The following is a 12,897-nucleotide window of genomic DNA, read 5'->3' as shown; positions in this document are numbered from 1 at the left end:
TTTTTTGACCAAGCTTTTGGGCACCAGTTCTAATATCTCCGTAAATGGCTCGGTGTCCAAATTTTTGTTTGATAATCGCTCCTTTTGAAGTGCGTTGGGACATTTTACTCCATTAAAGGAGTGTTATAAATGCAAATTGTTGTTAAAAGATATAATTAAGTTGACACTGATATGGTGAAGGATTGTGTGTGTGCGTGGGGGGGTGCCTGAGCGTGTGGTGTGTATAACTTAGTTTTAATGTTGGATGACCAATGTTTGACAGCACTGCTCGTGGTCCGAGCAACCACAGTGGCATGTGTTATATGGTTGCTGTGACACTGTAAAGCAAAAATGTATACCTTCAGAGTAGGTCATATTCTTTTAGAAGAACTGAGGAAAAAAATCAACTCTTAAAAATTTAATATCTAAATTAAAAATTCCGGTGAATTGTTGATGCCGCTCTGACCTAAAGGGATTGTTTAGATGGCCCTTAGTGAAGATTAGGGACTGTTACAAAGGCCTGGTGAAGATTAAGGATAGTTAGTGCGGTCTGGTGAAGATTAGGGATAGTTAGTGCGGTCTGGTGAAGATTAGGGATAGTTAGTGCGGTCTGGTGAAGATTTGGGATAGTTAGTGCGATCTGGTGTAGATTAGGGATAGTTAGTGCGGTCTGGTGAAGATTAGGGATAGTTAGTGCGGTCTGGTGAAGATTAGGGATAGTTGGTGAAGATTAGGGATAATTAGTGTGGTCTGGTGAAGATTAGGGATAGTTAGTGCGGTCTGGTGAAGATTAGGGATAGTTAGTACGGTCTGGTGAAGATTAGGGATAGTTAGTGCGGTCTGGTGAAGATTAGGGATAGTTAGTGTGGTCTGGTGAAGATTCGGGATAGTTAGGAAGGCCTAGTGAGGATTCGGGATGTTTCAGTAGGGCTAGTGAAGATTAGGGCTGGTTCGGAAGGCTTGGTGAAGATTAGGGAGGACAAGGAACAGGAATGTTGCATTTCAACTTTAATCTTTTGAATTAGAAAAAAGTAGCCAGTCCATTTTGGCCTGATTTGAAGTCTCTCTTGATCCCTCTGCAATACTATCCACATTTGTAGTCCTGTTTTTCTTGTTATTCCTTTCCATCATGGGTAGAATTATCGGCAGGTCAAAAGCAAATTATTAGTATTGTCATGAGGCCTTATATTTGTCCTTCTGACAGAACAGGGTATTGGTTATGACGAGGCTGTGTTCTAAGCATTTCGTCAGGAGGAGGGTACTATTGGAGTTGGTTTTCCCTACCCCCTCTCTGCCGAACACACCTCCCCAGAGGTCTGTGTCCTTTCCAACTCTGGCGTTGAAGTCACCAAGGAGGATCAGCTTGTTGCCCGTTGGGACTCGGGACAGAGATTGTTCAAGGCTGGAGTAGAATTCCTCTTTGGTCTTGTCTGTAGCTTCCAATGTTGGGGCGTACGCGCTGAAGAACGTAGTGCACTGATTCCGGGCTAGGGTGAGCCAAAGAGTCATGAGGCATTCGTTTATCCCGCAAGGGGAGTCTCTCAGATGGCCCACCAGCTTGTTTTTTATGGCAAAGCCAACCCCATGGAGGCGCCGTTCTGCTTCTGGTTTGCCTTTCCAGAAGAAGGTGCAGCTACCACCTTGTTCTTTGAGATGGCCTTCCCCTGCCTGCCGGGTCTCGCTTAGGGTGGCGATGTCGAAGCTTCGGAGTTCCCGGGCAACAATAGCAGTGCGACGTTCCGGTCTGTTGCTGTTGGGGTTGTCCATGAGGGCCCTGATGTTCCAGGTCCCGAACTTCATTTTGAAGAGTGGAAGATGCCTGTGCGTGTATTCTTTTAACGTGGTGTACCCATTGCACACCAGCTACCACATGGGCTTGACAGAGTAAGGTCTTGGTCCAATGGTAAGGGGATCCAAGATGACTGGAGACCAGGCTCTGCTGTATGGGCCTAGTTCATACACACACGCATACTCCCACTGTCCTCCTTCCTCCATTTCACAGGAAATCTCTCCTTGGGATTCATAGGGCGCAGTGTAGTCCTCGACATAGGCGTCAAGTATATTGCATATTCCCAGCAGGTTGAATAGTGTTACCTGCATACAGTGATTTATTTTCTATCCAGATCTGCTTGTTGATGGTTTACTCTTCTTTCACAGGGTGATAACTCATATGTGAAAGACCGATGGTGTGTGTTTGACGGGTTCATGGTCTTCTGTCTCTGGGTGTCTCTAGTATTACAGGTACTGCCTAATACTCAAAGTTGTTTTAAGCTTCCCACACAGTAAACTCTACTGCAATTTATTAATCTTTACGTTTTAGGTCTTTGAAATAGCTCAGATTGTTGATCAGATGTCACCATTGAGCATGCTGCGAATCCCAAGACCACTCATCATGATTCGAGCATTTCGAATCTACTTTCGGTTCGAACTTCCACGTACAAGGATTACAAACATTTTGAAGTAAGAATGAAAGATAGAACTTGCATTTATATAGCACCTTTCACGACCTCCGAACACCTTAAAGCATTTTACAGCCAATGAAGTACTTTTTAAAGTGTAGTCACGGTTGTAATGTGGGAAATGCGTCAGCCGATTTGCACACAGCAAGCTCCCACAAACTGTTTTACTGATGATGGTTGAGGAATTAATATTGGTCAGGACACCGGGGAGAACGCCCCTGTTCTTCAACATAGTGGCCAGGGGATCTTTCAGGTTCACCTGAGAGCGCTGATAGGGCCTCGGTTTAACGTCTCCCTCACTACTGCACTGGGAGTTAGCCTAGATTTTTTTTTGTGCTCAAGCTCCTGCTGTGGGACTTGAACCCACAACTTTCTGACTCAGAGGCGAGAGCCACAGCTGACACCTAACTTGAGGTACTCTGTATCATTGTCTGTTACAGGTTTAGGAATGATGAGCAAAATACTAGTAACCATACATTGTTTACATCTTGTCGCATTCTTTTGCTACAGGCGATCGGGAGAACAGATCTGGAGCGTGTCCATTTTCCTCCTCTTCTTTCTGCTGTTATATGGAATTTTGGGAGTTCAGATGTTTGGAACTTTCACCTACCATTGTGTAACGAACGATACCCAGCCAGGGTGAGCAGAGATTTTACAAATATTGCTTTTGTTACTCAATATTAGGTCATATTTAATTTATTATTCTGAATTATTATCTGTGGTTCATTTTTTCAAATCAACAAAATTTATCTTCAATTAAATAACCTGTTTTATTTTTTACAGAAATAAGATTATTTTTAATTGTTTGTGGGATATGGGCATCACTGGCAAGGCTGGCATTTATTGCCCTTGAGAAGGCGGTAGTGAGCTGCCCCCTTGAACCCCCGCAGTCCGTGTGGTGAAGGTGCTCCCACAGTGCTGTTAGGGAGGGAGTTCCAGAATTTTGACCCAGCGACGATGAAGAAACTGCCAATATATTTCCAAGTCAGGAAGTTGTGTGACTTGGAGGGGAACTTGGAGATGATGGTGTTCCCGTGCGCCTGTTGCCCATCTCCTATAGGTGGTAGAGGTCGCGGGTTTGGGACGTGCTGCCGAAGAAACCTTGGCGAGTTGTTGCAGTGCATCTTGGTGCACACTGCAGCTGAGGTGCACCGGTGCTGGAGGGAGTGAGGAGCTGAAATCTTCACCCCTCTATAAGCACCATTACCACCTCTAAGAGACGGGAATGGAGCGGATAGGCCTTATCAGACGGATGGGCCGACCCGTCCTAAATTGCCTCCGGACCAGGGGGGAGCGGGAACAGGTTGCCATACCGCCCGTGTTTCCACTCGATCGGGCACGCGCCGACCCCACACCGACCGGCGGCGACCCCCATGGGAAATTGCCCCGCAGGAGCGGAGCAGCCGTCGGTTAGTGCCAATGACAGCTTTCCCCAGCGGGAAGCTGTGTGTACCTGGGCGGCGCGGCTGTCCTTATAGGGGAGGGTGCACTGCCGGCGCCTCCAGTTTATTTTCATTGTCGGGCCGACTCCGAGGTTCACCCGACAATGGTGGCCACGGGTTCAGCCAGGCCACCAATAGGCAGCTCGGCAGCCCCTCTTGGGTACCGAGCCGCTGGCCCGGTTGAAACCCTCCCTGGTGGCCCAGTGGACCTAACTGAAATAAATGCAGAGTTCGCAGCAGCCCTCCCCTTTAACTGAAGGGGAGGGATGTTGTGACATGTCAGCGTGGTGCTGATGACTTTGAGCACTGGCCGACCCGACAGAATGGCACTTCCGCCCCACAGCCGCCCGGAACATCGCTCCACTATAAAAAAAATTATAGCTTAATATTGGTCGAGTCTCTGCCCCATGGAGTGGGGCGGATAAAAACATTAAACATCAGTAAGTGCACCCCGTTTGGGGTGGTGGACGATTTCGGCCCCTGAATGTTTAACGTGGTGGATGGGGAGCCAATCAAGGAAGCTACTTTGCCCTGGATGGTGTCACGCTTCTTGAGTGTTGTTGGAGCTGCACTCATCCAGACAAGTGGAGAGTATTCTATCACACTCTTGACTTGTGCCTTGTAGGTGGTGGAAAGTCTTTGGGAGTCAGGAGGTGAGACACTTGCCATAGAATACCCAGCCTCTGTCCTGCCATAGTATTTATGTGGTTGGTCCAGTTAAGTTTCTGGTCAATGTTGACCCCCAGGAGGTTGATGGTGGGGATTTGATGATCGTAAAGCCGTTGAATGTCAAGTGGCGATGGTTAGACTCCCTTCTCGGAGATAGTCATTGCCTGGCACTTGTGTGACACCAATGTTACTTGACACTTATTAGCCTAAGCCTGAATGTGGTCCAGGTCTTTCTGTACGCGGTCATTGACTGCTTCATTATCTGAGGAGTTGTGAATGGAACTGAACACTGTGCAATCATCAGCGAACATCCCCACTTCTGACCTTGTGATGGAGGGAAGTCATTAATGAAGCAGCTAAAGATGGTTGGGCCTAGGACACTGCCCTGAGGAACTCCTGCAGCGATGTCCTGGGGCAGAGATGACTGACCTCCAAGCACCACACCATCTTCCTTTGTTCTTGAGGACACACCCAATTAAATGCTGCCTAAACATCCTGGGCAGTCACTCTCACCTCACCTCTGGAATTCAGCTCTTTTGTCCATATTTGAAGCAAGGCTGCAATGAGGTTTGGAGCCGATTGGCCCTTGTGGAATCCAAATCGAGTATTGGTGAGTAAGTGCTGCTTGATAGCACTGTCGACGACACCTTCCATCACTAGGCTGATGATTGAGAGTAGGCTGATTGGGCGGTAATTGGCCGGATTGGATTTGTCCTGCTGTTTGTGGACAGGGCATATCTGGGCAGTTTTCCACATTGTCGGGTTCATGCCAGTGTTTAACTGTATTGGAACAGCTTGGCTAGAGGCACGGCCAGTTCAGGAGCACGTCTTCAGCACAACAGTCGGGATGTTGTTGGGGCCCATAGCCTTTGCTGAATCCAGTGCGCTCAGCTGTTTCTTGATATCATGTGGAATCAAAGTAGCTGAAGACTGGCTTCAGTGATGGTGGGGCCCTCAGTAGGAGGCCATGATGGATCATCCACTTAGCACTTCTGGCTGAAGATGGTTGTGACCTCTTCAGCCTCGACTTTTGCACTCGCGTGCTGGGTGTCAGCCTGGATTTTGTGCTGAAGATGGGAATGCTCATGGAGCCTTCTCCTCCCATTCATTGTTTCAGTGTCCACCACCATTCATGATGGATGTGGCAGGAGTACAGAGCTTTGATCTGCTCTGCTGGTTATGGGATCGCTTAGCTCTGACTATAGCATGCTGCTTCTGCTCTTTAGCATGCAAGTCCTGTGTTGCAGTTTCCCCAGGTTGGCACTTCATTTACAGGTATGCCTGGTGCTGCTCCTGGCATGCTCATCTGCACTCCTCATTGAACCAGGGTTGGTCACCTGGCTTGATGATTATGGTAGAGTGAGGGACATGTCAGGCCCTGAGATTACAGATTGTGGTGGAATACAATTCTGTTGCTGCTGATGGCACACAGCGCCTCATGGATGCCCAGTTTTGAGTTGCTAGATTTGTTCTGAAGCTATCTCATTTAGCACGGTGGTAGTGCCTCACAACACGATGGAGGATGTCCTCAGTGTGAAGACAGGACTTCGTATCCGCTAGGACTGTGTGGTGGTCACTGCTACCAATGCTGTCATGGACAGATGCATCTGATGCAGGTAGGCTGGTGAGGAAGAGGTCAAGTAGGTTTTTTCCCTCGTGTTGGTTCTTTCACCACCTGCCGCAGGTTCAGTCTGATGGCTATGTCTATGTCTCTGCTTTATATTGAGACGTGCTGAAAATCCATCATATTAACTGACGGTCTGATCTTCAAGGGATATTTACTTCTTCAGGAAGACAGGAACATGAGGAGTCCATTCAATTAGATCACAACTGATCTGCATCTTCATTCCTTTTATCTGCAATAGTTACGTAACCCTTAATACCTTTAGCCAACAAAAATCTTTCCGCCTCGGTTTTGAAATTTCCAATTGACCCCCAGCCTCAACAGCTTTTTGGGGGAGAGTTCCAGAATTCTACTACCCTTTGTGCGAAGAAGTGCTTCCTGACCTCACCCCTGAACGGCCTGGCTCTAATTTTAAGATCTCTTGTTCTGGATGCTCCCCGCCAGTTGAAATATTTTCTCTCTCTCTACCCTATCCAATCCTTCAATCATTTTAAACACCTCAATTAGATCACCCCTTAATCTTCTACACTGTAGGGAATACAAGCCCAGTCTGTGCAACCTGTCCTTGTAATTTAATCCTTTTAGCCCTGGTATCATTCTGGTTTATTGTGTGATAGATCAGGTAGAATGGATAACCATCAGGAATGACAATTGGGCCCAGTAAGTCTGTCCTTTCACTTTTAATACAATACTTTGCAATGTAGTATTGCAATATTTTTTCCCGTGAATTGTTTTTTCTTGGATTCTCTCCTGAAGACTTAAGTACATCTCCGCAGGCATTGAAACCTTCTAATGCTTCACTGAACTGGCCATTATCCTAATTCGCACCAAGTCCCGTTCACCCATCAGCCCTGTGCTCGCTGACCTGCATTGGCTCCCGGTCCGGCTACACCTTGATAGTAAAATTCTCATCCTTGTTTATAAATCCCACCACTGCCTCGCCCCTCCCTATCTCTGTAATCTCTTCCAGCCCCACAACCCCCACCCCCCCCCGTCGAGATCTCACTCCTCCAATTCTGGCCTCTTGTGCATCCCCGATTTCCATCGCTCCACCATTGGCGTCCGTGCCTTCAGCTGCCTGGGCCCTAAGCCTCTGGAATTCCATCCTAAACCTCTCCGCCTCTCTCTCCTACTTTAAAATGCTCCTTAAAGCTGACCTCTTTGACCAAGTTTTTGGTCACCTGCCCTAATTTCTCTTTATGGCTCGGTGTCAAATTTTGTCTGATAGCGCTCCTGTGAAGCGCCTTGAGACATTTTACTATGTTAAAGGCACTATATAAATACAAGTTGTTGTTCACGCTTTGACAGTGACCACCAGCAAGATTTTCAATGTGTGGAGCATCACTGCAAAGTCTAATCATGGCCTCAGTCAATGCCACACACTTTGCCAGAGAGCTGGGACTCTCTCCTCTAGAAAAGAGAAGGCTGAGGGGTGACCTGATAGAGGCCTTAAAATTATGAATAGTTTGAAAGGGTAGATGTAGAGAAGATGTTCCCTCTTGTAGGAGAGACCAAAACTAGTGGCCATGAATATAAGATAGTCACCAATAAATCCAATAGGGAATTCAGGAGAAACATCTTTACGCAGGGAGTGGTGAGAATGTGGAACTTACTACCACAGGGAGTGGTTGAGGCAAATAGCATAGCTGCATTTAAGGGGAACACATGAGGGAGAAAGGAATAGAAGGATATGTTGGTGGGGTGAGATGAAGTAAGGTGGGAGAAGGCTCGTGTGGCACATAAACACCGGCATAGACCAGTTGGGTCGAATGGCCTGTTTCTGTGCCATGCACTCGATGCAACTGAGATTGGTGAAATGGTCTACCCAGGTGCTACTCCACTTATTGCTCTGTCATTCTAAACTTTAAGATAAAATTGGTGAAGAATATTGCTATAAAGCTGAGATTACTATGCCTTCTATTTTGCAGGAATGTGACCTGGAATAATTTGGCTATCCCAGACACCCACTGCTCACCAGACGGAGAGGGATACCAGTGCCCACTGGGGTTTAAATGTATGGACCTTGAAGACCTTGGACTGACCAGGCAAGAGTTGGGCTACAGTGGATTTAATGAACTAGGTCTGTCTTGGTTTTAATAACTCAATTGTTTTTTTTTAAGGGTTAAATTATGAGGACAGGTTGCACGGACTAGGCTTGCATTCCCTTGAATATAGAAGATTAAGGCATGATCTAAATGAGGTGTTTAAAGGTGTTAATAGGGCAGATAGACATTATTCCCTCTAGTGGGGGGAGTCTAGAACAAGAGGGCATAACCTTAAAATTAGAGCCAGGCCGTTCAGGCGTGATGTCAGGAAGCACTTCTTCACACAAAGGGCAGTGGAAATCTGGAACTCTCCCTCAAAAAGTTGTTGAGAACTGGAGGTCAATTGAAAATTCCAAAACTGTGATTGGTAAGGGTATTAAGGGTTATGGAACCAAGGCAGGTAGCTGGAGTTAAGATACAGTTCAGATATGATCTAATTGATTGACGGAACAGGCTTGAGGGGCTGAATGGCCTCCTCCTGTTCCTGTGTTTTCTCACGCACTGTACTGAAAGCTCTGGCTCAGTAGGAGCCTAATTCCACAGGTGCCAGCTTGTGACTCATCAAAGTAGCTGTTCTTCTGTGCGAGAGACTAGATACTAAATATCTTTTTTTGCTCTTGGACTGGGGCAGTGCAGCCCAGAGCTGGTTTCTGTCCTCCCATTCTGTCTACACATGCACATCCAGCAGGGGGCAATAATCCGAATTTACTTTGCTCTTCCCTAGGACACCGAGACCAATTGTAGAAAGTCCCATTTGCCCTTCCTCCATCTGTGATCAGCTCATTTAGAATTGCATAAAATGTACAGCACAGATTTCAACTTATTTCCCTATTGGATTTATTAATGACTATCATGTATTCATGGCCCCTTGTTTTTGGATTCTCTCCACATCTGCCCTGTCTAACCCATTCATAATTTTAAAGACCTCTATCAGCTCACCTCTAAGTCTTCTCTTTTTTCCAAAGAAAAAAGCCCCAACTTGCAACAGTCAAGTCATTGAACTTGGGATCTTATTGATCGATTTTGGCCGAGAGGCCCACACTGGTTATTGCTTGTATCTCTCTCAGCCATTGTGGGAACATAGGGACAGGAAGAGGCCACTCAGCCCCTCGAGCCTACTCTGCCATTCAGTGAAATCTTGGCTGATCTGTGACCTAACTCCATATACCCACATTTGGCCCATATCCCTTAATACCTCTGGTTAACAAAAAGTTATCAATCTCCGACTTAAAATTAACAACTGACCTAGCATCAATTGCCGTTTGTGGAAGAGAGTTCCAAACTTCTACCACCCTTTGGCCCCAAGTTTCCACATGATTTGCTCCTGATTTTTAGGAGCAACTGGTGGAGAACGGAGTATCTTAGAAATCGGAATTCTCCACATTTAAGTTTTCTGCAGTTCTAGTCAGGTAGAACAGTTTCACTTTTGAACAGAATTTTTTTTTCAAAAAGGGGCGTGTCCGGCCACTGACGCCTGATTTGAAAGTTTCCACAGTGAAAACGTACTCCAAACTAACTTAGAATGGAGCAAGTGAAGATTTTTGTAGGCTTGAAAAAACCTTGTCTACACATTAAAAAATCAGGCGCAGGTTACAAATTAGGCGTCGGGAACGAGGTTGGGGGGTGGGGGGGGGAAGGGAAATCATTAAATTCTACAATAAATCCTTAGTTATACTTATACAAATATTATACAAATAAATCCAACCTGAATAAAAATTTATAAGCAAAGACAAGATTAAATAAACCATGTTCCTACCTGTGTGAAAGTGCTTCAGGCAGGCCTTTCAGGCAGCGGTTTGCCGTCAGGCCCGACCGACGGCAGGGGGAGAAAGCTGCAAGAAGCCTCAGTGCTGATCATGGAAGGGCAATGTGGTTTTATTAAAAAATGTTAAAAATTGAACAGCTACAAAGAATTTGAATAGTCTCAAACAAGTGCATGTGTCCCGTTTATCACAGTCTATCTTTAATTACAGAATGCACTCCCTCACACACAGACATATCAAGAAAATTTAAATGCAAGCCTTTGCAAGGGTTCAATAAACAAATTTTCACTTTTTCTGCAGCACTTTTTAAAATGGCCGAGTGCCAATGTTTACTTCAGACTGCGCGTGCGCGAACGCTCCAACGCGCACGCGCAGGGTTGCCGGCACCAAAAAACTCATTTAAATTTTACCCGCCCCCTCCTACTTACAAAATCGGCGCGAGTGGTAGGCTCCACCCCCTGTGCGCCGTGCCAAGCAGACATCGAGCTGCAAGGCGCTCGAGAATACCGCGTTTTTTTTCAGGCGCCGTTTTCGCCGCGGAAAAATGGGCGCCCAGCTCGGAGGGGCGCCTGTTTTGCCGCGTGTGGAAACTTGCGGCCTTTGTGTGTAGAAGTGTTTCCTAATTTCACTTCTGAAAGATCTGGCTCTAATTTTTTTAGACTATACCCCATAGTCCTCGAATCCCCAACCAGCAGAAATAGTTTCTCTATCTACCCTATCTGTTCCCCTTAATTTCTTAAACTTCGATCAAATCGACCTTTAGCCGTCTAGACTTTAGGGAATATAACCCTAATTTTTGTAATCTCGCCTCGTAATTTAACCTTGGGAGTTGTTAGTTTGTTTTAAGAGATTATTGTATATTTTTTCCAAATCAGATGAAACCAGAGGCAATTAGCATGATCTTGCATGGCATTCCAGCACCTTATTTAATGTACAATACTTATTGTGGAGTTTCAGCCATGGTATGTCAGCAGTGGCTTAGTGGGTAGCACACTCTCCCCTGAGTCATAAGGTTGTGGGTTCAAGTCCCACTCCGGAGACTTGAGCACAAAATCCAGGGTGACACTCCAGTGCAGTGCTGAGGGAGCTCTCCACTGTCGGACGTGCCATCTTTCAGATGAGACGTGAAATCAAGGCCGCGTCTGCGCTCAGGTGGACGCAAAAGATGCCATGTTAAAAATGTTGCCCAGATGATTCTGCAAAGCAACGACAACTTGCATTTATATAGCGCCTTTAACATAGTAAAACGTCCCAAGGCACTTTACGGGGGCGTTATCAAACAAACTTTGGCAGAGAGCCACATGAGATATTGGTACAGGTAAGAGGTATGTTTTCAAAAGCATCTTAAAGCAGGAGAGAGAGGCGGAGAGGTTTAGGGAGATACTTTCAGAGCTCAGGTGCTAGAAAACTGAAGGCACGGCTGCTATTGGTGGAGCCATGAAATTCAGAGATGCGCAAGAGGCCAGAATTGGAGGAGTGTCGAGATCTCGGAGGGTTGTAGGGCTGAAGAGAAGGGGTGAGGCCATGGAGAGATTTGAAAACAAATATAAAAGACTTGCATTTCTGTAGTGCTTTTCACAACCTCAGGATGTCCCAAAGCGCTTTACAGCCAATGAAGTACTTTAAGAAGTGTAGGGGGTCAAGTTTCGGCCTGAGTTGCTCCTATTTTTTTTAGAGCAAGTGGTTTAGAATGGAGCATCTTGGAAATTGCAATTCTTGCCATTTAGTTTGCTCCAGTTCTAGTGAGTTAGAACAGTTTCATTTTGGAACAGATTTTTTTTCCAAAAGGGGGCGTGTCTGGCCACTTACGCCTGTTTTGAAAGTTTAGGTAGTAAAAACTTACTCCAAACTAACTTAGAATGGAGTAAGTGCAGATTTTTGTACGCTCAGAAAAACCTTGCCTACACTTAGAAATCAGACGTAGGGAACGAGGGGGGGAGGGGTGGGGAAGGGAAGTAATTCAATTCTACAAGCATTCAATTATACAAATAAAGAGCCATCCTGAATAAAAAATTATAAACAAAGCAAATACAAAATATTGAATATCCCTACCTGTGTGAAGCAACAGCAGCCTTCGAGCTGCGGTGTTTCAGGCAGGCCTTCCTTCCATGTAGGAGACAGGGGCGGCAGTAGTGGCTGACGGCGGCCGAAGACACAGCAAGCAGCCTTCGAGCTGTGAGGGTAACTGAGGCCATTCGGCCACGGGATAGGGGCAGCAGCAGTGGCTCGACGGCAGCTGAAGAAACAGGAAGCGGCCTTCGAGCAGCGAGGGAGGCTGAGGCCATTCAGCCAGGGGACAGGGTAGGCGTGCAAAGCACCGGGAGGGAGAGCCAGCCAGCTAGCCAGTTTGTAACTTAAATTTGTAATTGCAGTATGGGTGCTGCATTGTCAACACCACGGATTATGCTTTGGTTCGCCAGCAATTCACTGCATAGGAGAGAATTGATTAGAGCTCACCACACCAGGAACATCATAGCCCGTAGGCTGATGGGCAGGAGACCTTACCCACGTCGGCAATATCAAGCCAGGCGCTCGTACCTGGACATGAGCGAGGCTGATTGTGTCAAAAGGCTGCGTTTCCGCCGAGAAGTTGTCGTTGAGATCTGTGATATGCTGAGAGCAGATTTGCAGCCCTGAAGCAGAACGCCAACTGCCTTGTCTGTTGAAGTGAAGGTAACAGCTGCACTTGCCTTCTATGCCTCGGGATCGTTTCAGGCTACAATTGGAGATATGTGTGCCATTTCTCAACATGAAATACATGCCTGTGTTTACCAGGTCACGGCTGCACTGTATGCGCGGAGGAATGACTTCATCAAGTTCCCAATGACCGCACAAGCGATCCATGAGAGGGCTGTGGGCTTCTTCAGGATTGCTGGCTTCCCAAAGGTACAGGGCTGCATTGATTGTACCCACATA

The 12,897-nt window shown here is 46.5% G+C and overlaps 1 protein-coding gene across 1 annotated transcript in view; it reads left to right on the top strand.

Annotated features, from left to right (window-relative positions):
• Positions 1-12,897, top strand: part of nalcn (sodium leak channel, non-selective) — a 364,870-nt gene that overhangs the window by 19,397 nt on the left and 332,576 nt on the right. Inside the window, exons 3-6 of the mRNA XM_070891788.1 lie at positions 2,137-2,220; positions 2,300-2,439; positions 2,949-3,077; positions 8,102-8,253. Coding sequence (XP_070747889.1) covers positions 2,137-2,220; positions 2,300-2,439; positions 2,949-3,077; positions 8,102-8,253 — 505 coding nt within the window. The remainder of the gene's footprint in view (positions 1-2,136; positions 2,221-2,299; positions 2,440-2,948; positions 3,078-8,101; positions 8,254-12,897) is intronic.

Source organism: Pristiophorus japonicus, chromosome 10, assembly GCF_044704955.1.
Source record: "Pristiophorus japonicus isolate sPriJap1 chromosome 10, sPriJap1.hap1, whole genome shotgun sequence".
In the NCBI taxonomy this organism is placed as follows: domain Eukaryota; kingdom Metazoa; phylum Chordata; class Chondrichthyes; family Pristiophoridae; genus Pristiophorus; species Pristiophorus japonicus.
This window is presented reverse-complemented; position numbering and strand designations above follow the sequence as displayed.